This window comes from Botrytis deweyae, assembly GCF_014898535.1.
Source record: "Botrytis deweyae strain B1 chromosome Unknown BDEW_026, whole genome shotgun sequence".
In the NCBI taxonomy this organism is placed as follows: domain Eukaryota; kingdom Fungi; phylum Ascomycota; class Leotiomycetes; order Helotiales; family Sclerotiniaceae; genus Botrytis; species Botrytis deweyae.
Window position 1 is genome coordinate 252,683 of NW_024066233.1, and position 23,579 is coordinate 276,261.

Below are 23,579 nucleotides of genomic sequence, written 5' to 3' on the forward strand. Positions count from 1 at the left end.
TTATTTTGTGATCTTGCCGTTGATATAGAGATGTAATCTTACCAGGAAATGCTCCCCTGTGCGAAGCAATAGCTATCCTAATGGGTGCAAAACATTGCATTTGAGGTATGGATGTGGGATTCGCAGGTTATAGTGAATGATGGGAATGGGAACTGTGTTCTCGGGAAGTGTTCTCGGGAAGTGAATACGTTGAATCGTTTTTGACATCTTTATTTGTATGCCCAGGTGTCGAATGACGGATATCAGTTGAGTATTCACGCTGCTATCGTGTCATTAATTGGATTAGTCAATTCCAGGTTTCTCTTTTACTATAAGACATGCGGAGACGAAATGGGGATGATGGAGATTCATTGGATTCATGAGAGTTTCATTTGATATTGTTAGAAAATCCATTTATAATTCAAACCTTGAGCTTTTCATAATATTTTTACTCAACAACCCTAAACTAGTCAGCTCTCGTTGGAATCGCACTTGGCTAGGACCCTGATCGCTTCTTGAGATAGCCGCCATGTTTAACAGTGAAGTTCCGACTTCAGAAACCTTCCACAATCTCGTGGTTGGTTTGGGACTCGTCAAAACAATTTTAAGCGTGGCACTTATCCTATTCCTATCATCCTCTACGATACTAGCTCAAGTACCTAGGCAACACAATACCTCATGCAAATCTTCCAACACTAATCTCGCTTACAAAATTGAACACTGCCAATCACACGGAAGACAATAGTTGTAGCAGGTAGCTGCCGGGCTAGGCATACAAGTAGTTTGCACAGTTGTTGAATATCTCCGGCATCAACGCTATTGAGGCTTATGCCATCCGCGAGCGTATGAGGAGTTGATAGGTAGTACTCCAGAAACTGTGCAACAAAACTGCGAATTATAGTTATTGGGCTTGGATACTTGTCTTGCAGGAGGAGATAATATCTAAAAAAAGGATGCCAGTATGATAAGGCCGGGTTAAAATCGCAATTTTTGTATTATTATAATCTAGAGCATCAAATAAGGATATGCAAGATTGTTGACATTAAAATCATTGTGCATCGGTAATTTGCTCGTTCCTTGATCGAGGATTCTGTTTCCGAATTTGCTAATGCCGATAAACTGCCCGGCTGATATCATGCAACATATCGGCTTCATCGATTTCGGGAATTTGGCGAGGCTTCCAAATGTGCTAGGGTGTGTATGAACTCTTAGTTGAACTGGAGGACTATATACTCTAGAAATGGGTTTGGATTGTTGACAAGATTTCTGAAGTTGTGAACTTGAATTCATTTGAGTTCTTCAATCTTTAATCTCCTCTTGATCTTAAGCTCGAAGAGGCTCTCAGACTGATAGATACCATACCAGCTGATTACTACTATCTACGTCCAAATCCAATGTAACGAAATAGAATGAGATCATGGAATAGTGCATGGTGGAGGGGTGTAATTACTGTATAACCCTCATTTGCGTATACCAGGAACAGATTCTAGCAATCTGATTGGTCGAAATGATATTCATTAAGAGATGGCAGCCGCTGGACTTGGGGGACAAGAAGATGTGTTACGCAGTCCCAGTGGGCGTTAACGGCACCCCACCAAAGCTCCTCATCCACCGCTGTTATCCGTTTCTTATTTTCAACAACATTCTGAGAACGTAATAAGCTTTCTTTCATCTATCTTTCTTCAAATTAGAATTGAATAGTATAATACTAAGCTCTAGGCTGCTTGTTATGTTGATGATAAATCCATTTTAACCATCATGATTACATGCTCTATCTCCAATGCACAGATATACAGCGTATGTAATTTATAACCAACAGCGAAGCGTTTTTTAACTTGTGTGAGCAGTAACCATCGCAGTTCTGAGTTCCCACTTAGCCTTCTTGTATAATGAGGAAGACTGCAGATAATGTTATCCAAGCCACCGAACTCATATGACTCCTGACATACCTGTTAATCATTCCAGGCTTCCCATAAATACATGAAATGCTAAATGGCCGACACAAGGAGTATGTCGGCTTTATGCCATCACATTTCGTCTTTTCGTCCCGACCTGGACCAAGACAAAAAGGCAGGGGGAAAGCGCATTAGAATCAATTCGGATTCTTTATTGTTCACTTCACAATGAGACAAAGGTTGAGGGGTGGGTTCTAGATGGAACATTGCTATGGATCAAAATCGCAAAGAAACAGTTCTCATTCGACAAAGCGCTCTTGAAAAAGTCCCTTCTGTCAACCTTCAACGAGGATACAGGCCGGGCTCAACAATCGGGGCTGAGGGAATCATTGCTTGCGATACTACTTTCCTCTGATAACTTATGACGATGTCTTCTTACGAACACTTGTATTGCCCAGTTCTGCATTCATGCTGGCTTCCAATCTTCTGATAATGTGTATTGGGGATTGCAACGAATCAAAGTTATGACTGGCAGACGCGATCACCAGGTTTTCTATACTGCCGCAGGCAAGTGGAGACTAGAAAATAGCTCCGGGGATTTTTACAAAATGGAAATGAGTGAGCATGGCGCTAGAACATAGAAAGAGGTCGGATATCCATCGGGTAGGCGGGTAGGTGTATTAGATGGGCTTTGGCTATTAGCGTTAGCCACTAAGATCTAAAACGTAACTAGGTCTGAAACTAGAGAGAGGTACCAAGTCAGACGCCGATTTCGATTCAAGATCGCAAAGTATCCTTTGACTCATTGTCCACACAGCCAGGATTACTCGAGATGCTCTCTGGGAGGTCGGAACAGTCGGATGTCGGATATAAGTCATATCCTTCGGTATGTGCGAGATGAACGACGTTAACTCCGTGGGCTAATAGCCATGCTTCTAACCGGTGTGCGCTAGCTCAAAACGACTTTAGATTCGTATCTTCGTTAGCACATACTGCTAGGGTACGTTATATATATTGCTCACATAGTTTCTGTAGACACTATAAGGTCACAGAGTATTAACTTTGGCTCGTAAAAAACGGAAGGCAATGGTGAATTTTTTAAAGACTATCGCATTATATCGTAGAGTCTCTTCTTATTTCAACAATTCAATCAAGTCATCCTCGATTTGATCTCTTTCGCTTACCAAGCGCCGTATAATTCCCATGTTCAACACCAACGAAACGCAAAAGCCGCACATCCTGGTCATCGGTGGCGCCTATGGAGGGTTCTCCGTCGTTACAAATGTGTTGAATTTGATGGAGGGAAATCCTCAATTAGCTTCACCTCTTCCTCCACCCCCACTGGATGACTGCACGATTCGGACAACTCCGCGGATAACAAACCTCGACGAACGAGATGGAATATGTCAGTAATTGTCCATATTTTTCTGGCGCCAAATATTAACCTGATTCCCCTTTAGATCATACCATGGGATCACCGCTAGTCCATTCTAATTCAGACTTCGCATCGGAAGCTTGGAGGAGATTTGACGATATACCCATTCTTTATCGTTACAATGTCCGTACGATTCAGGGAAAAGTAGATTCAATTGACATGGCGTCTCGAGTCGCCACATACCAGGAGAATTCTACTAGCCCATCGAAGCACATCCCCTACGACTACTTGGTTGTGGCGACAGGAACAAGTAGAGATTGGCCGGTAGTGCCACAATCATCAAAAAGGGAGGAGTACCTGCGAGATATTCATGACAACATCGAGAGCTTGCGTGGCTCAAAAAGAGTGGTGATAGTTGGTGGAGGTATGTTAAGTGATCGCCTGCTAATACTAAATAATGCTAACATCACATTTCAATATAGGCGCTGTTGGTGTGGAATTTGCTGCAGAGATCAAAGCTAATTTCCCAAGCACGGAAGTTTATCTGATTCAATCTCGTCCACACCTTCTTCACGCCGAGCCTCTCCCCATCGGATTCAAACAGCGAGCAGCTGATATTCTTGCTGGACTGGGTATCCAGCTTCTGTTGAGTTGTAGGGTTGACAAGATTCTAGATGGTGGTCGATCAGGATTCAAGAGCATGCTCACATTGTCGAACGGACTTCGTCTCGGAGCAGATCATGTAATACACACAAACTCGCCTCACCTGGCCCGCACGGACTTCCTCCCGAGAAAGGCACTCAACTCACAGGGGTATATAAATGTTCGACCTACGTGAGTTTCCACTAATATGCCTCCAAAAGATCCTGTTTTAAACTTTCTCAGGCTCCAGTTTCCGTCAGATTTAGTGAACGCAGATTTTCATTATGCAGCCGGTGATGTGGTTTCGTGGTGTGGCATCAAGAGAGTGGGCAACGCATTCATAATGGGTCAACATGTTGCCACAAACATTGTCCGTCAAATATGTAGCAGTCAGATGAAGGAAGGTTCTATAACACTAGCCATGTGTCCTCAAATCCGACCTATGATGGCATTATCGATTGGAGATACTGCTTTAGTTTATCCCAAAGGCGAAGGCGATTCGTGGGGCGAAGAGCAACAAAGTTTAGTTGTGGGACGAGGTCTTGGTATTGAATGTAAGTCGATAGATTGGTACAAAATCTAATAGACTGACAATTGTTCTAGTATGCTCAGCCTATCTTCGAATTTGACCTGGCTGTATTTAGGGGTTACAGGGCGATATTACTCAAAGTTAACGACTGTATACGTTAAATTATTGCTCTGATTACTAGTGGACTGTGAAAGGTCACTACCGTAGCCACGGATTGGTGAGAGGAAGGTGCTACAGGCTAACAGGCTGCAGGTCACAGGACATTTGAGATCAGCGCAGACAAGCGGGGCTCAATTTGGAGAAGGATTATGGATATGCTTGATCAATTCAGAAGAAACGATGTTTACATCCCTATTATGGTTCAAGATCATCAAAGTCAATTGTGGCAATGAAGAATAGTTATCAAGAATACTTTTACAAAGAAAACTCAAAGAAAACAACATCTGCATATCTTTCTTTGAATGGTATTGCTAGTAAATTTGAGGCATTTTATATCCTGGAGTTGTTAATTCAATTCGCCCGCTACGAGCGCAGGCTCATGAGTAAATTGAGAAGAGTGAGGATAACCACTGTTAGTTATTGATGCAACAGAAAGAAGATCTCGAACAAGTTAAAGAAATACTTTGGTATATCAACCGATTCTCTGAATACGAATAAAGTACTAGGGTTGGGTGTTGCGAATCATATTGTGGTGCATCGTTTATGTATATTTCACTTGCCAAATGATAATGATTTGAATCTCAGCTTTGCAATATTAAGCGACTATCAAGTTGTGTTCGATCGGAATAATATGTACGCTGCTAATAGTTCTTCTGCATCGAGGCCTTCAACTCTGGAAAATCTGGCACAATAGGGTGAGAATTTTCATCCTGGCCCGCGATCGGTGAGAGTACATATTCCTTTCTCCCCGCTTACTAAGGCTGATTTGAATTATTTGATACAAATCCTAAAAATGGATTTTTGTTTGAGCTTAAATTGTATTTAGAATTTAATAATATATTTTTATATTGAAATATTCGATTCAATATATAACTTTAAAGAAATTAATAAAAAAAAAATCCTATTAATTAGAATTGAAGAAATCGATTAATATAATTCTTTTTGAATTATTTTAAAAATTGAAATTTATATTCAATATAGAAATATTCTAATAAATTTTAAAAAAAATTAAATTTCAATATTTAATTTTTTGAGATAATTCAAAAATAATTATATCAATCAATTTCTTAAATTTTAATTAATAGGATTTTCTTTTTTCTTTTATTTTATTAATTCTTTTAAAGTTATATATTAAATTGAATATTTATATTAATATTGTATATATTAATTGAAAGTAATATTAATTATATAATTTAAACAAAATAAGCTTGAGTTTGAATTTGAAATAAATATAATAAGGAATTTCTATTTATTAATTATGTAATTTAAATAAAATAAACTCAAACTTAAATTTGAAATAAGGAATTATTATTAAGTTTATTTTATTTATTTTAAAATAATCTATATATTATAAAGAAAATTATTTAAAAAAATATTTTAAATATTAATATACTTTTTATAGAAAATTTTGAAATGAATTCTAAAATATATAAATAAAGCTAATTCTAAGAGTTATTTAATAATATAATTTATTTTATAAATTTTTTTTAGTAAAATTAAATTCAATTATTTTTTATAGGATTTCTATAAATATATTATATAGATTCTAAAATTTCTTTTTTTATTAAATAAAAATCTATTTTTAGGGTTTATACTAAATGATTCAAATCGGCTTTAGTAGAATGGACCTCGCATTATACCCTGTATTAATGAAGCCACATCCACAAATTCCATCTACCGGCGAATTCTTAACTCCGCAATTGCGTGAGACCTTTTCATTCCATCTTAGTAAATGCTATGGTCGATAGGTAATATTCGGCTCTTCCAAGCGGTCGACTACCTATTATTCATTGGTCCGGTCACCCGGTTTTGATAGTTAGCTTTCCATGCTTGAGTTATTGTTATACTGTAAGTAGTCACACTTTGAATATAAATATAAACTGGGAAAACAGCACAAGTACCTTGTAACGGTATCCTCAAAATACATATATCGTGAGAACTACCTATCTCCTCATATTATCATCACCTTATCCTCAGCTTAATTCAAACCATACTATGGCACCATCCCGAATCGGGTCGCCGAGCCCCAGTTTCCGAGAGGAACCAACGAGTCCCGAAGAATATAGCGGACCCCCACGAAATATTGCTACTATCAACAATATCCAATTTGACTCATCTCTCCAGCCGAAATACTACGAAATACTAGGTACTCACCCTGAGTCTAAGCTCCTCTTTCTCGACGTGAATATTCTTGATTCTACTGGACGTGATCCATACCGTGGCGATGTGTTGATTGAAGGTGAAAGGATCAGTGAGGTAGGAGTTGTAGATAATGTCGAGGAATTGAAAAAGGACCATAGAGTCCGCGTATTCAATGGTCGCGGAAGGACGCTGATGAGCGGGTTGGGAGATTCTCATACACACTTGTCGTGGAATGGAGGGGATTTGAATAGGTTAGGAGACTTGGGAGTTGAGGAACATGTGCTTTTGACTGCAAGGAGTGCACAGTGTTACCTTGATTCTGGTTACACAATGTAGGTGACATTACTTGAGCTTCCTTTCTACTTTGATCCGAAGATTGATTGGTTTTCAGGTGTTTTGGTGCAGCATCAGCAAAGGAACGACTCGACGTAGTTATTCGAGATGCTATCAACGCAGGTGATATCCCAGGGCCGAGATATCTTGCCAATGGTAAGGAAATGGCCCGCCGAGATGGTGATTTGGTTGCAGGCATCACAGCTTATGCCGACGGACCTGAGGAAATGAGAGAGGTGATCAGACATCATGTCAACATTGGTGTAGATCAAGTCAAATTAAGTATGAGTGGAGAAGAGGTCCGTCTACTTACATTCATACTTTTGTTTAAAATAAATAGATTAACATCAACAGATTACTGAAACAAGATCGGCACAAGATTGCTACTATACCGATGACGAAACAGCAGCTTGCGTGGATGAAGCCCACAGCTTGGGTGCAAGACTTTGTGCTCATGCAAGGGCACGCGACTCGATCAAGATGTGCATCAGACACGGCGTCGATGTCATATATCACGCATCCTACATCGATGATGAGGGAATGGAGATGCTAGATGCAAAGAAAGACAAGCACATTGTAGCACCTGCCTTAAACTGGCTTATTGCCACTCGTAAGTATTTTCCGACACCCAAGCACTTTGTTACTACTAATTCCACTAGTAAACAACGCCGCTGCGTTTGGCTATACGCACCAAAAGGCCGAGTCTGTTGGCTACCAAAAAGAGCTCGACGCAGCGATCCATGGTCTCCGTGAGATGCACAAGCGTGGAATCGTGGTCCTCCCTGGCGGAGACTATAGCTTCGCGTGGACGCCACATGGTACCTACGCACGGGATCTAGCACACTTCGTCAATCTGCTTGACTTCACGCCCATGGAATCAATAATTGCGGCAACAGCAGGGGTCGCAAAACTTTTTATGAGGGATCATGAGCTGGGTAAGATTCAAGCTGGCTTTTACGGAGATTGTATTCTGGTCGATGGGAATCCGTTAGAAGATATTACCATTTTACAAGATTATAATCGGTTGAATGTTATTACAATCAACGGAAGGGTATACAAAGCGTATTGAGGCCGATTTGAATCATTTAGTATAAACCCTAAAAATAGATTTTTATCTAATGAAAAAAGAAATTTTAGAATCTATATAATATATTTATAAAAATCTTATAAAAAACAATTGAATTCAATCTTATTAAAGATTTTTTGTAAAATAAATTATATTATTAAATAATCTTTAGAATTAGCTTTATTTATATATTTTTAGAATTCATTTCAAAATTTTCTATAAAAAGTATATTAATATTTAAAATATTTTTTTAAATAATTTTCTTTATAATATATAGATTATTTTAAAATAAATAAAATAAACTTAATAATAATTCCTTATTTCAAATTTAAGTTTGAGTTTATTTTATTTAAATTACATAATTAATAAATAGAAATTCCTTATTATATTTATTTCAAATTCAAACTCAAGCTTATTTTGTTTAAATTATATAATTAATATTACTTTCAATTAATATATACAATATTAATATAAATATTCAATTTAATATATAATCTTAAAGAAATTAAAAAAAAAAAAAAAAAAATCCTATTAATTAGAATTCAAAAAATCGATTAATATAATTATTTTTGAATTATCTCAAAAATTGAAATTTATATTCAATTTAATAATATTTGAAAAACAAGAAATTAAATATTGAAATTTAATCTTTTTTAAAATTCATTAAAATATTTTTATATTGAATATAAATTTCAATTTTTGAGATAATTCAAAAATAATTATATTAATCGATTTTTTGAATTCTAATTAATAGAATTTTTTTTTTTGTTTTATTAATTCCTTTAAGATTATATATTAAATCGAATATTTCAATATAAAAATATATTATTAAATTCTAAATACAATTTAAGCTTAAATAAAAATCTATTTTTGGGATTTGTATCAAATAATTCAAATCGGCCTTAGTAATTCACTAGTGCATTATTAACCAAATCACATGTCGCCACTAGATCTCCGTCTTCTCCGTCTTGTCATCTCCAAACGCTCAGACTTTAATCGTAGTTCCTAGTCGGTTCTCATTAGCCGATTACTTCTCTAGGGGGTGGGGTTAGATGAGATGGCTCATCTAGAGCAAGATCAGCGTCGGACAATAAGAAGCCTCAGCATACTTATTAAAGTGCGGCACTTGTGTCGAAACCCTGCCTGTTTCTAGAGAACAGAATTCACATGGAGGTGTTTGTACTCATGCTGTTGTCGTTACCTTTTATTCCCCATCACTCCAACTAATTCAAACGACATCATGGGTTGGATGAATTTAAATGAGAATGGAAACATTGCGCCAAAAGTGGAGTTCCACTTCGAAGAAGACTTGAAGGTTACCACTGAACACGTGGAGAATGCGTTCTTGAAAGAGTATTCACGTCCTCAAAGGTACCCCTTCGTTTCCCCCAAAGTATCAGACTCCGAACTTCCCTTCATCCCGGCAACTGAAGTCAGAAAAGGAACGTCATCTGAAGTGGGTGGTTTGCGTAAAGCCCCCTCAATACCTTCTTCCATGAACCATAGTCTGACAGGTAGTAGTAATAGTGATAGACGAAGTAGTCTATGACTGCACGGAGTTCACAACGGAACACCCGGGCGGGGAAGGCATTTTAGAGGGCTTTGCAGGCAGCGAATGCAGCTGGCAATTTTGGCGGTTTCACGGGAAGAAGGATATGGAGGTAGGGAGGGTTTTAAGGGTGGGGAGAACGAAGGGCGTAATGAATAAATATGCAGAGCCGGTGAAATGGGTTGGATTAAAGACTCTTGGGGATAATGATTGGTGATTGGTGATTGATTGAGGTTAAAGTTGTGCTACAATATGGCAAGTACAGTCGTTGCCACGCAAACACTGTAAGAGAACGAGTTTAGATTGATCTTGTGGTTAAATGTTTTGAACAAAATCCACTTGGGTTGGGTAGCGTGTGGATGCGGATGTGTATGTCTACCTACGTATGTTGTGATGCCGGTGCTGTGAACCTCACAAACCCGGCTCCTTTATCCAAATGCTAGGAAATGTAAGAATGAAAATGAAGCATTTGACGAGATAGATTGTGGTTGATGATGTCTACAATGTTTCTAAAATCTGAGGCTGATTAGAAGTTTACTCCAACTTGATAGTTCACTGGTTAAATCATTCACATCATCGTGAATCTGGAGCAAAGCTAAGGTAAGAAAATATACTTGAGCATTAAAAATGTTTAATTAATACTATTTCTATGCCAAGTAACCATTATCATTCAGATACCGTTGTACATTGGAAATACGGGGATGTTGATGGGGGTGATACCATTTGCAAAAAGTCCAGCTGTCCCAGCCCAATCTGCATTATCACAAATTAGAGCACGAAAGTAGTCAAAAAGGAAAGAATGACTTACAGCTCAAGAAAGCAACTACAAAACCCAATGCGCTTCCGGCGGTCTCTAAACTCCTCATATCTAACATGTAGCCGCACGCGAGCAAGATCAAAACAAGATCTAGGAAAACCAAATCCAGGAACAGAATCCAAGAAGAGCGCATGGCAGCCACGGTGAAGATTACAGTTAGGATAAACCACGCCCATAGGTACATAGCCAGGGCAGTTGGAAATTGATCATTGAGTTGGCTAGTCTCTGGATCGGTATATGCTGTCATGATTCCGGATCCCGGTAGATATATCATGGCATAAGAGAGATTGAATGCGCCATAACTGGGGAACACCGTTGCTCCGAACTATTTCGTTAGAATTTATGCAAAGAATGCTTGGAGGCATCAACCCACAGTGTTGCCGCTAAAAAATTCCATGATACCCGCGATGAATTGGCATACTCCACCGAAGAATACCAGGACGCCAATTAATACATTAGGAGTCGCTACCCCGCGAACATTAACTCCGAATATGGAGATTAAGAATATGCCTGAATCTGTGAGTGACATCTCCACTGTGACGAATATAAGAAGCAAACCGGTGGCAAAAGAAAGCAATCCTAACGGAGAAGGATTTGCAAATCGTCGATGGACAATAGGAAGAGAGGGCTGCGTTCGGTCGTCCGTATGCCCGCCATCAGTTTGCAGCCTCTCAAGATGTGTGGAATTTTCGCCATTGGATTGTTCAATCTTAGAGGCGTGATCGAATGATGCTGTGTTTTGAACCATAACTATGATAAACGAAGGATTTTTGAGGAAGAGAACCAGAATGTCTGGCCTTGATTCTCTTGTGCAGCATCACTTGAACTTTATGTGTTCATTTATTTTCCATGTATAGATTTGCACTACGAATAGCTCCTAAATTTCATAGTGAACTGACTGGAGAGATTGCCTCATTGCTTGACTAAATTACCTTCAACATAATTCTATCGATTGGGTGCAACGCGAAGTGATAGGGGAGGAGGTACTCGATTGTCAAAGCATGATAGGGTTAGATTGGACCAAGACGACCCGTGTACTTCATACTCCAGGTTTTATTTTCACACTAAGGAGGAGGGTTAGCTGAAATGATAACAATCTTGTCGCTGCGATTTGGGCATATCGCGAGGTGCTTGGCTAATGTTAGAAGAAGGAGATGGACGGAGATGGACGGAGATGGCGGGGCGAGTCCGTTTGTTTCTCCAAATACATGTGGGCCAATTAGTCTTCGGCTAAGCACATATTATAGTCCCTGGGTGGGTCTTATGTTAGATTCGGATATGTGAGCGGACATGACGGAGAGAGTGGGTCAGCATCGGTGGATACCCCACTCACGCTACATCGTTAGCTCTGTACGCGGGGTGAGGGCGGATTTCCCGGACTTCTTAGAATGACTGAGGATGAGTCTTGCAGCGAAAGACCAACTACTTTCAGCAGACTTTTTATACTAAGTGCCGGTACGGGTGTGTGGTTCATCGATTCTAGCGTGTTGAAAAGGGTGGGAAAAGCGGTGGATTAAGTGTCATCTCCAAACGTAGATCGCCCATACATTTCTTCCATCATACAAATAGTACTCTCAGTCAATACGGATAGTTCGAGGACTGTGACATTTTTATCTTCCTCAAACATATCACAGAATGGCGCAAAATGGGCACTCCCATAATAGTTTCACAAACTATGTTGCATATCGCGACCCAAAAATTCTTGGGCAATCGCGAATTGGGCATCTAGAACTCGAGAATTCTACGATCCAACCTTTGAGCTTCACGTCCGGAGCTCCAATAACAGACCTTTATCAAGTTATTGAGGTTGGCAGCTCGCGGATCAAACCTGCCGGCGAGGAATTCCCTCTGTCTTCAGTCGAGCTCCTTGCTCCTATTTACGGAAGAGATATACTTGCAGTAGGGAAGAATTATGCCGAACATGCTATAGAGTTCAATACTTCGGGCTATGACTCTAGCGACAAGGTCGATCAGCCTACACACCCTGTTATATTTACGAAGCGAGCCACAAGTATCATCGCGAGCGAAGAGGCGATTTATCCACATGATGGGTTTACCGAAAGCTTAGACTACGAAGGTGAAATAGGTGTCATAATTGGGAAATCAGGGTTTAAGATTGAAGAGGCAGATGCTATGGACCATGTTTGGGGTTATACAATAATCAATGATATGACTGCAAGGGAGCGTCAAAGAGACCACAAGCAATTCTACATTGGAAAATCGGCTGATACCTTTTGTCCAATGGTACGTAATATTTACTCCGTTTTAACTTGAGTCAATGACTGATACCTTGGTCTCAGGGTCCAATTGCAGTTCCTGCAAATAAGCTCCCAAAATCTCTTCGAGTTCAAACACATGTCAATGGAGAGCAACGTCAAAGCTCTACTATTGAAAGCCTTATATTCTCAATTCCAGTCCTTATTAAAACTCTTTCCGAGGGACAAACTTTGCAGCCAGGTGATGTCATTGCAACTGGTACTCCTGCAGGTGTCGGTATTGGCAAGAAGCCTCCAATCTTCCTGAAACCAGGAGATGTGGTTGAGGTATCCATCACTGGGCTTGGGGTACTTCGGAACAAGATTGGAGAATTTCAATCTACAAATCAGACTGTTGATCGTGTGGCCAAAGCTACCCACATCCCCATCAGCAACCTTGAAAAGACATGCGGCGGTATTGGGCTTACAACAATCAATTCGAAACAATTGTACTATCGACATGCCGGCGAAGCTGATGGACCGCCCATTATCTTCATTCATGGTCTTGGTGGTTCTTCTGAGTTTTATACCCCATTGGTCAACGCACTAGGCTTGGAAAAGTCCCATTCTTTACATTTCATGGATCTTGAAGGCCACGGACTCTCTCCCACGATTGCGACTTCCTCCATTTCTATATCAAGTTACGCCGCGGACTTTGTAGCATTAGCACAGCATGCCAAAATCAGTGGAGCAATAATCGTAGCTCATAGTATGGGGTGTACTGTGGCATTGACTTTAGCTCTGGAGCATCCCTCGCTCGTCTCGAGATTAATCCTCCTTGGTCCACCACCCACGCCCCTCCCTGAAGCCGTCCAAGCCGGATCCATCTCTCGAGCGGAAATCGTAAGAGCAAATGGAATGGCTGCCGTTGTGGAAGCCATCGCAACCGCAGGCACGTCTACCAAATCCAAAACAGACAATCCTCTTGCAATAGCCGCGGTACGTATGTCCTTGCTAGGACAAGATCCTGAAGGATATGCTAAGGGATGTACGGCTCTTGCTGGGTGGAGCGCGACAGTCCCGATCGAACAGATCAAGACTTCGACCCTAATTGTCACAGGCGACGAGGATAAGGTATCGCCACCCCAGCTTTGCGAAAAATACGCGGCGGAAATCAAGGGTGCGAAAGCAATCACCCTGGGGGGAGTTGGCCATTGGCATATCTTTGAGGATCTGAGTGGTGTTGCAAAGGCAGTGTCACAATTCCTGACATAGGCTTGAGGATGATACGAGCATTCTTTACCATAAACAATCTCATGTTTTAATGCTGCAGTTCGAGTTACTCTGTTAATCCCAGATTTCCACCTAAACAATTGTACAATTTTCTTAATCCAATTGCGTGAATTTTGTGGAATCAGTCTGCTTTTCAAACGAGGAAATGTAACAGCATGAATACAATTGTAAGAGTTAGAGCCAGTATGATAAAATATGACAATCGAGTTTATGTAAACCAGAGTCCGACTCAGACGTGACAGATATTAACCGTTACCCGGCGTGCCCGGCAGGGAACAACGAAGATTTTCTGTTCAAGGTGAAAGAGCTAGTATCGAAAGGGTATATATATAATGTGCAAAAAGTCATTTTTCATGCCCTTAGGGATATGGTCTAGCTCAATGGTAGTCTAGTCCTTTTTTGTCCCATCCCCACCTGACGCTAAAGTTAAGTACCGCATCGCACTGCATTGACAACCTCAAAACTTCCAACAAAGCAGTGCTGCTCGCTATCGTGACGTCCCATCCCGCAGTCAAGGAAACACAAACTTTCCTTCAATTGCAATCAGAACAACAATCCAATCGGGGTCAACCACCCACAGACTATGGACCACTCCAACGAAGCTAGAATCCAAACTGTCCGTCCCCACAATGTTCGTCAGCCTATCAGCTGTGAGCCCTGTCGTCGCCGCAAAATCAAATGCTCGCGCACTCGCGCCCCCTGTGAAACATGTCGTCGACGAGGATGTGCAAGCAGCTGTTTTTACACAGGTTCGAGGGACTACACGCAGTATAACAATAATTCTGCGTTCAACAAGGAGCTTCTAGACCGTGTTGCCAGTCTGGAGATGCAGCTGGAGAAATATTCTAGGGCTAATATTGATGCGAGTTCAAATGTAATTGGCGAGCAGAAAGAAGATAGAGATGTGCAAAATACTATACTCTCTCCGCCTGAAGAGCCCACAGCTGGAATTCCACAATACGATGCGATGCCTGAATCGACATCTTCGTCTTCGACGAGCTCCCAGCTAGAGAATTCGCCCCCTACCCCGCGAAACACGGGAGTCTTAACTGCCCTGCCTAATGGGAATGTACATTACTCGCCCCAAATCTCACAATGGAACTCTGTACTTGTGAATACCAATTTCGCAATTGAATTGCCTTCTTTAGACGATGCGGATGATTCTCCTCCTGCTGATGTTGGATTTCCATTCTCCGCGTCCGCATCCTCGTCCTCGATCTCGATCGATGGGTTGCTGTCGATTTTGCCACCTACGCGCCAGTGCACCTATTTGAAGGATATGTACTTTTCGGTGTTGTCTCCTGTAAGCTTCACTTGATAGTTGATACTGTAAACATAGCAGATTTTGAAACGGTTTTAATAACATTTATGGGACATAAATAGTTATTCCACATCCTACATGACCCAACCTTCCACTCCCAATACCAGCAATTTGTAGAGAATCCAGCTTCGACATCGCCGTCCTGGCTAGCGATCTTGTTCGTCTTACTGGCCTTGGCTGTGACGACCCTAGACGACAATGATCCTATCTTGCGCGACTTGGGACGTGGTGCAGATTCGTTCGCGAATATACGAGTGCTGGGAAAGCGTTATAGAGAGGGGGCGATGCAATGTTTAGGGAAGCAGGGCGTGTTTTGGGGAAAGCACAATGTACAGTCACTTCAGGCGTTGATCTTGCTAGTCTATGCGATGAATCATAATCAGGATCCGACTTGGATCATTTTGGGTGAGAGCACTCCCAGAGCCCACAATCTGGTGATATTTTGAGACGAGTGCTGAAATCAGACGCTGATGAACGCTCAGGTACTACATATCATGTAGCAATTGCCCTAGGCTGCCATGTCGATCCTTCCATTCTCCATCTCGATCCCATCCAAAGCGAAGAGCGACGTCGTTGCTGGGCCGGCCTAATGATGCTCTATACCATTCAAACTACCGCCCTCGGAATTACCGATTCTTTTTGGACGTGCAAAAACACCGTCCGTCTCCCCGCCGACGTAAACGACACCGACATCACTCTCACAGATATCCAAACTCCTTCCCCGGGTCCAACCCAAATGTCGTATTTACTCTTCAAATTCCAGCTATATGATCTCGCCAGCGCTATCTGTAGGGAAACATTCACTTCCTCCACACCCAGCGCGCGCACGATTAAAGACCTCGACGCACAGATTTGTGCTGCGCAAGAACTCTGGGATAAGCGCTACGCATCGCATTCGTCACGAGCGCCAGTTCCCACACACCATGTGGTACATTTGCATATTCTGTACGGGTATTCGCACCAGCTTCTTCTGTTGCTGCACCGGCCTTTTTTTGCACAATCTTTGCTGGGGCTTGACCTAGAAGCGCCCAACGACTCGCAGATTCGGTGTCTGGCAAGTGCAGAGGCCCTCCTAGATATTCACCGCACATTGGTAGAGACTCCCGCAAACAGGCAATATATGTGGTACACGCGGGGCCTTGGTAGCTTCCACGCATTTCATGCGGCGGTGGTGCTGGCGGTGGCGCTGTTGATGCCAGTTTATAGAGCGCAGTATGAGAGGTTCAAAGAAATGCTAGAAGGAGCGTTGGTAAGGTTTGAGGGAATGGGGGCGAGGAGTCGTGTATGTGAGAGGGGAGCGAGGATTCTGAAGTTTTTGTTGTAAGTAGAGTTTGAGCGTTTGTCTTTGTGTATAGATGAAGGGAACTGATGATAGTGAAGGGCAATGCCGTCTCCAAATCGAATACCAATAGAAGTAGTGCAGGAGCAGGAGTGGGATTCAACCCGCTTGAAAGGGGTTACGGCGAAGCTGCAGGCTGAACAGTGGCTGAGACCAGAGAGTATGGATTGGGTGAGTGTGGTAATTTTTGTGTGGTTAGTTGAGAATGCGTACTGATATTTGCTTTCTAGGATGGATGGGGGGAACTTATGACGGATGTAGTAGTTGGGGAATGAAGGTTATGCTTATAGTACCATGAGAAGTCGATTCAAAAACAAGATAAATATCGTAATTCGAGAGACGATCGGAGCAGTGGGGATTATACTTTGCGCTTCTAGGAAACAAAGATGCCATCTAGAATCCCGGACCCAATTGCAATCTGGAACGAACACTTGAACACAAGAAGAGAAAACTAGAATAAAGTCGGGTGATAAATTGAGGTTTCATTAACGTCCATACGTTAAAATCCCCAATACTTGATCTCATTTTGGTTCTGAGTGAACTGGTGCTGGATTTATTTTCTACATCCACGATGAGACGGGGCGTCGAAAATGAGACTATGTTAACCTATACGAACATTTGAGATGGACACCCTAAACGGGATGTATAGAATAAGTGTTCTTTTCCTATTCTTTCAGAGGGATATCCTCCAAGCCTTCGGGCCCACTTCGTTCGAATCTATGAGAACTCCTACATATTCTTTCCCTGCTCTGTCTACACAGCTAATTGGTTTGTCCTTTGATAAACATCCTATTCGAATTTCTTATTCACTTCTAAATCTGTGATCAGCTGTGTGCTGGGAAACTGTCGTTTTGAGGTTCCGAAATTTTCTATATCAAAAATCCTCTCAGATGATAGTCCATTCAATTTTTTATTACCGAGATAGCGGAATGATATAAGGATATGGGATGTAGTAGTAGATTGGCGTGAATATATGATAGCTTGTAAACTATTGCCCCTGATCTTCTAAAGATAAGTCTATACCTACCTAGGTAGGTAGTTTGAGCCCTAGCGAATAATGTAAGATAATAAGGATACACGCCTATACAAACCTATTGGGAGTATACAATAAGTGTAATCATTAATTACTGTATTTAATCATATGTTACATCGCGAACAAGACTCACACTCTACAGATGGCGCTTACGCACTTTTGTCATGTGATATCATGCTTTAACGAAGCACATGACAACAAACCCTCACATATATAGCTAGGTAGCCAGAAGATTTCATTTATAATCGCTGTTAATCCCTAACCCTATCATTTCTCTACACATTCCCGCTTTAGAACTTAACATCCAAAATGCCTCCCAAGCGTAAACCTTCCGCCTCAAACCCCCCTATCCGTCCCCCCTGCACTCACCCCCACCTTCTCACCACCTCGCACCCCTCGGCACAATTTCCCCGTGTCTCTGCATCGCGTCGTGCAGCCGCCACGACAGCTACTGGGGTACATAAGAATGGTATCACAGATACGTATCTTCATGATTTCGCATCGGATATAGAGTTTGCATCTACATTCCCAGCCCCTTTGGTGCTGAAAGGCGATGCGTTAGAGCTTGATGCGAAGGAGGTTGGTCAAACGTTTCGGGGATGGGAGAGAGGGAAACATAGGAATGCGGTGCCGAGAGTGGAAGAAGGGGGGAGGAGGATAATTTATGTTGTGGGGCCGCCGGGGATGGATGGTGAGGAGATAGAAAAATTTATGAAGGGGTGGGAGGAGTGCGAGGTTGAGCGCAGTGGGAATAGAGCAGGAGGTAAGGGTGTTGAGAATGAGAAATTTGAGATAAATAGTTGGATGCTAGATGTTGTTTCTTATCTGCAAGCATTCTACCACGGTCTCCCGGTTAAACAAATGGATTCGGCACTCCTGAGTTTTACACCATGGGAGGAAACCTCTCCGCCCTCAACATCTAAATCCAAACCCAAACCCAAACCCAAACCCAAACCCAAACCCAAACCCAAACCCAAACCCAAATCTAGAACTACCTCCAAAAAGATCGCACCCAACTACATAGGCCTCCGCACCTCGACCTTCAAAACCGGCATCCGCTACCGCTCTACCCCATCTTCCCCCTTCACCCACCAGCTAAATCTCTCCGACCTCCTTGATTTCGCTATCGACATTCTACCCCCTGACGCATACGCATTACTCATGCTCGTAGACCACGACTTATACGAAGACGACGACGATGAATTTGTATGCGGGAGAGCATACGGCGGAAGCAGAGTAGCTGTCGTGAGTACTGCGCGCTACCGGCCCCATCTAGATGCTGTGCAGGGGATCGAACGGATCCATGCTTGGCCAGGGAGTCACTGTATCGAATATATGAACGAGACATACGGGATTAAGAAGGGGAAACGAAAGAGAGAAAATTATGACGAAGATGAAGATGAAAATATAGAATACGCAACTGCCAGAAGTCCCTTGGTGCGCGCAGTGACCCAACAAAATATTCTCCCTCCGCTATCTCTATTTCCTCCTGTTTCTGAAGATGCGCTGAAAGGTCTATTCCTCAGCCGTATATGTCGTACTGCATCTCATGAGCTGGGCCATTGTTTTGGAATCGCACATTGTCCTTATTATGCTTGTTGTATGCAAGGGAGTGCATCGATTCAGGAAGATGCGAGACAACCTCCGTATTTGTGTCCGGTGGATTTGAAGAAAGTGGTTACGGCAGCGGGGGCAGATGTTGGAGAGAGGTATGAGGCGCTGTTAGGGTTTTGTGAGAGACATGAGAGTGCGCATTTGTTTGTGGCGTTTGGGGAGTGGATTCGAGGAAGGTTGGAGCAGATTGAGAGGTTAGAGAGGATTGTGATGTTGGAATCATTGGAATGAGGCTATAAAATCGCATGTGGATGACATGATTTCCGTCACTTCTCAATGCTTCATTCTATTCTCCATCATTTTTGTACGATAAAAGTTGTTTCATTTCGATGTCACATCGATCTATCATTACAACATGTGTTTAGGGGTATAAAAATCTGATATTTATAGGTACCTAGTCGCGGGTATTCCTGGTCCCTCAAGGACGTTCCACCCGGTCAATTCAAACCGATCGCTAATGTGCCATCTCAAGCTTCCAGAATCTCGTACACTGACGTCTCGTAGTTCCAATTCATAATTCCAACCAGTTTGAAGCATGCCAGCATTATCTTTCAAACTATAACGTGTACTACTATTCCCACCCATCATCCTGACCATCCCTTCTTTCATCATGGCGAGCCTCCTAGTCCTGCAATCTCATCAGTAACCGTTTCAACTAGGCAGACAAAAACGGAAGAAACAAAAGCAATAAGAATAAGTGAAAGAAAATAAGAACTTACCAGCAGCCATAGCCAGATACCACGTACGACTAGCTCCTCCATCCAACCAACCGGCATCAAATCCTGCCTGCGCAAAGAAGTTCCACGACGCTCGAGGGTCAATAATCGCCAAGTTAGCATATAAAACTCCCTTCCAGCCACCAACCACGCTATCAGCTCTCCCATTTGAAAAGTAAGTATTCCATTCTTCCGTAACAAATTCCTCTGTTCTCACAAGTGTTGAATGTGGAAGAAGTGGAAGCATATGAATTCCCTGAACCAACTCTGGAGCTGCCCCAAAGTAGGTGACATGGTCGAGTTTGTTCTCGAAGAGGATACCCGATACTTTGTTGCCGATATAATTGGATGGCTGAACCGTATTTGTAGATTCGTAGAGAAAGTAATTTTGTAAGGATCGGGCAGTAACAGCCAGTTGTAAATTTCCTCTCGCTTCCATATTTGAGTCTCCTATTGTGCGGCCCCACATTTTGATAGCGTAAGCTGATAAAGTATCTTCAGATGAGGATTCTTCATCTTTACCATCAGCGGTTTCATAGAGACCGTGAGCCCAAGAGTGTCCGTGGTACCAATCGAAGTTACGGGAAACGGGAAAATAATTATCTTTGGGTGAAGGATTGGCATAATCTCGTACCATTGTATTTATATATGCTTTGTTGCCTGCTATCCAAGTTGGATCTAGGTATCCAATAATAGCAGCTGCGTATACGAAATATGAGTAATGGAAATGGTGGTCGTTATAATACGTGTTTCCAAAATCAACACCTGAATCTCCAGTTGTGTATGATGCACTAGAGACAATTCCTCCCCAGGCGGCTGATTTGAATTAGTCTGAGCCATGTTGATTTAGAATACATAGAACTTACATTCATAAACCAAGGGGTATTGTTGCTGGTTGTTAATGAAACGTGCGAAGTTTAGCTTTAGTTTGTCAAGACCCGCTTGTGCTAAAGCTGCATCTCCGATGAAATCATGAAGTGTATATACAATCTGCGCGAATTTGGCAAGTGCCTACGCAACGTTAATGGGATATTTTTAATCGGTGGGTGATACAAACCTTTCCACTATAATACATAGAATTCAAATTCGTTTGATCCGTCATATTTTGCGAAATCTCACTGGCAGCGATGTTTGCGATGGTAGACTTGGCAGCCGCAGAAAGCGAGTTCGAGCTTCCTTTCGTCGGACTCCAGGGCGCAAAGTTCATACTTACTGGTAAATCCTCCTCCATCGTCCAGGAATCAGCAACGATAGCCGTTGCCATACCCTTGGTTGTTGTCGCTAACTGCACTCCATTGGTTACACAGCAGAGCGTGTTATCATCAAAAGATTCCAAGTGATGCGGCAAAGCGAACATTGCCAATGTGGTATCGTTCAATCCAGCCTTGTCGAAAGCAATGGTATAAGAACCAACCGCGTCACTTAAATGACCTGAAATGCTCGCAGAAATTGGATAAGCACCGCATGCTTCATCGAACATAGCTTCATGTGCAGCACTTGCACTTTTTGCAATTTGGATGATCCCGTTAAAGCCACTAGTAGCCTGAACCAGCCCATTGGTCACCGCTGTGAGTGTGAGATTTTGTCCAGAGGGTGAATAGGCATATAGCAGCCATGTCTTTCCATCTTCAAGTAGCATTGAGTACTTCGTGATTCCTCGCTTTGGGGGAGTGGGGTCTAGAGTCAACGTTCGGAAAAAGATGCCACTTTGTAAGATCGGGGTAGCACCTGCAAAAACAGCTGTCACAAAGCCCATTCCTTGAACCAAAGGAAATTTGATAGCAGGAGCGGCACCGGGAGTAGGACTTAAGTTGACATTGACCGAAAGATCAGTCAGAGAGTCGGTCGTTAAAGTTGTTGATGAGCCTAGTTCTGCCGCCGAAAGAACCAATGATTGTAACCCAGTTGGGTTTAAGAAATATGAAGCAGAATTAACTGTATTATTTGGTCCAAATACTCTTTGATTGGCATCTATATGGACGAGGGTCATTCCCCAGCTTTTGGTGGCACCACCTCCTTTTGACCAAGCAAGTGAGTATGGATGCGTCCAGGTGGGGGATGTTTGACTTCCTGTTCAATCGTTAGTTTGCATTTCGAAAGCTGTTTGAAAATAATGTTCATCGAAAATATCTTTTTTCCAATTCCACATAGGAGATTACATACCGAGGAAGAAATTAGCGTAAAACTTGTTAGTATCAAGCGGTGCACTTTGTGCTTTGATTCCTAGCCGAGGTACTGGATGATCTGAACGAGAGCCTAGATTAGACGGAGGAGGTGAGGTGTCGATTGGCTGGAAGATATTGGCATCTGCTGCAACGGTATTGATTTTAAAATTGACTGGCGTTGGAGCAGTAGGGGCCATCCGAGTTGTGGGTGAAGGGATGGACGACGTAATTATAGGAGGATCGGTAGCGTGACCAGATGTTTCGAGACTGGAAATAACTGTTCCTGTTGTGTCGAAAGAACCGATAGTCGGGGAGGGTAGAACTTGCACTGTAACCTGCACAGTGCCGGAGATTGAGGAAGTGGTCAGCACGGAGACGGATGGAATGACCGTCGTCGTTTTAATGGAAGAACTTAGCATCGCACCCGGCGATGAAAGAAATAGGAATCCATCTGAAGAAGTTTCGTCCCGGAGAAGAGACTTGGGTTGAACAGTATGTATGTTCTTTGTGATTAGCGAGGTATGGTCGCCTTGTCCTTGAGGAAAAGGTGCACCGCTCACAATTGCGGCAAGAATATAGGGAACAAGAAATCTGATAGTTTGCTTCATACTTGAAACTTGTTAACTACCAAAACACTAGGAATAGTGCAAGTAGATTGAGGGATAAGAGAAAGAAGGTGGTAAGAGTTAAGGGTTCTTAAGTGATTTCTCGGCTTCTGTCAAATGATATAACTCGAGTGTAATTTGAAGTCTAATTTAAGTACATCATTCACTTCTTCATCTCAACATCACTGGCAAATTGAGCGTGCTTGTAAAATGAGGAGAGACTTCCCGTCTAGGTATGCTTGTTATTATTTTAGATAACAACAATTAAGATTCTAATAGGTGATAGGATAATAATTCGAACGTGAGTAATTCAATAGGTTTGTGTCAGAATGACAATCACCGAGCACGCTGGTTGCGAATTGGCAAAAATTCAATACTTGTGGAATGACGAGAAAGTTCGGCATCATGAAGCTCGAGGAAGGTACATTCGGCCCGTTGTGTATCATCAGATTTATACTACTGACGGGCGTCCTGTCAATCGACGTCAGTATAGTAGTGTGATACATCACTACTTGAATGATGTATGATCATCATGGAAATAAGATTGAGATATCAAAAGGGGGATATTTTGGTGATTGATGGAGGCGCGTTGGTCGCGTGTCTGGAAAATGGTCAGAATGTCTTGGGGCCGGGAATTTTTTCGAAGAAAGTCTAGTTGAGTCGAGGAATGCAAAATCTTACACCTCGACTTTTCCATAAACCTCCAAAACTTCGGAGATAAGTGAAAGTAAAAATAAGAGAAGGACAACATATTTTGCAATCGTTTTCTAAAAATCCTCAATAAGTATCAGATGAGCGCGACTTTGTGATCA

General features: G+C 42.0%; 7 protein-coding genes across 7 annotated transcripts; 5 read left to right on the forward strand and 2 right to left on the reverse strand.

Moving 5' to 3' along the window:
• Window positions 1-3,077: 3,077 nt before the first annotated feature.
• On the forward strand, window positions 3,078-4,520 carry EAE98_009153 (uncharacterized protein; the record flags this gene model as incomplete). Its single annotated transcript, XM_038956774.1, has 5 exons — window positions 3,078-3,279; window positions 3,335-3,673; window positions 3,732-4,083; window positions 4,135-4,445; window positions 4,495-4,520. The coding sequence occupies 5 exons, from the start codon at window positions 3,078-3,080 to the stop codon at window positions 4,518-4,520; spliced, it is 1,230 nt and encodes a 409-aa protein (XP_038806840.1).
• Window positions 4,521-6,574: 2,054 nt separating this feature from the next.
• On the forward strand, window positions 6,575-8,046 carry EAE98_009154 (uncharacterized protein; the record flags this gene model as incomplete). Its single annotated transcript, XM_038956775.1, has 5 exons — window positions 6,575-7,053; window positions 7,113-7,353; window positions 7,409-7,664; window positions 7,714-7,955; window positions 8,002-8,046. The coding sequence occupies 5 exons, from the start codon at window positions 6,575-6,577 to the stop codon at window positions 8,044-8,046; spliced, it is 1,263 nt and encodes a 420-aa protein (XP_038806841.1).
• Window positions 8,047-10,339: 2,293 nt separating this feature from the next.
• On the reverse strand, window positions 10,340-11,234 carry EAE98_009155 (uncharacterized protein; the record flags this gene model as incomplete). The annotated part of the gene is made up of 3 exons (XM_038956776.1): window positions 10,340-10,422; window positions 10,478-10,811; window positions 10,860-11,234. The coding sequence occupies 3 exons, from the start codon at window positions 11,232-11,234 to the stop codon at window positions 10,340-10,342; spliced, it is 792 nt and encodes a 263-aa protein (XP_038806842.1).
• A 651-nt stretch (window positions 11,235-11,885) lies between these two features.
• On the forward strand, window positions 11,886-14,159 carry EAE98_009156 (uncharacterized protein). The gene is made up of 2 exons (XM_038956777.1): window positions 11,886-12,730; window positions 12,787-14,159. The coding sequence occupies exons 1-2, from the start codon at window positions 12,122-12,124 to the stop codon at window positions 13,954-13,956; spliced, it is 1,779 nt and encodes a 592-aa protein (XP_038806843.1). The 5' UTR covers window positions 11,886-12,121; the 3' UTR covers window positions 13,957-14,159.
• A 444-nt stretch (window positions 14,160-14,603) lies between these two features.
• Window positions 14,604-16,909, forward strand: EAE98_009157 (uncharacterized protein; the record flags this gene model as incomplete). Its single annotated transcript, XM_038956778.1, has 6 exons — window positions 14,604-14,723; window positions 14,771-15,277; window positions 15,358-15,700; window positions 15,760-16,615; window positions 16,676-16,805; window positions 16,865-16,909. The coding sequence occupies 6 exons, from the start codon at window positions 14,604-14,606 to the stop codon at window positions 16,907-16,909; spliced, it is 2,001 nt and encodes a 666-aa protein (XP_038806844.1).
• Window positions 16,910-17,976: 1,067 nt separating this feature from the next.
• EAE98_009158 (uncharacterized protein) lies at window positions 17,977-19,512 on the forward strand (the record flags this gene model as incomplete). Its single annotated transcript, XM_038956779.1, has 1 exon — window positions 17,977-19,512. The coding sequence occupies one exon, from the start codon at window positions 17,977-17,979 to the stop codon at window positions 19,510-19,512; it is 1,536 nt and encodes a 511-aa protein (XP_038806845.1).
• A 377-nt stretch (window positions 19,513-19,889) lies between these two features.
• EAE98_009159 (uncharacterized protein) lies at window positions 19,890-22,770 on the reverse strand (the record flags this gene model as incomplete). The annotated part of the gene is made up of 5 exons (XM_038956780.1): window positions 19,890-19,909; window positions 20,001-20,813; window positions 20,864-21,008; window positions 21,055-22,067; window positions 22,161-22,770. 5 exons carry the CDS (start codon window positions 22,768-22,770, stop codon window positions 19,890-19,892), a joined length of 2,601 nt encoding a protein of 866 aa, XP_038806846.1.
• Window positions 22,771-23,579: the final 809 nt, after the last annotated feature.

Coding starts and splice junctions, on each gene's coding strand:
- EAE98_009156 (XM_038956777.1), top strand. CDS start 12,122: ATGGCGCAAAATGGGCACTCCCATAATAGTTTCACAAACTATGTTGCA. Junction 12,731..12,786: donor CTGATACCTTTTGTCCAATG/GTACGTAATATT, acceptor CCTTGGTCTCAG/GGTCCAATTGCAGTTCCTGC.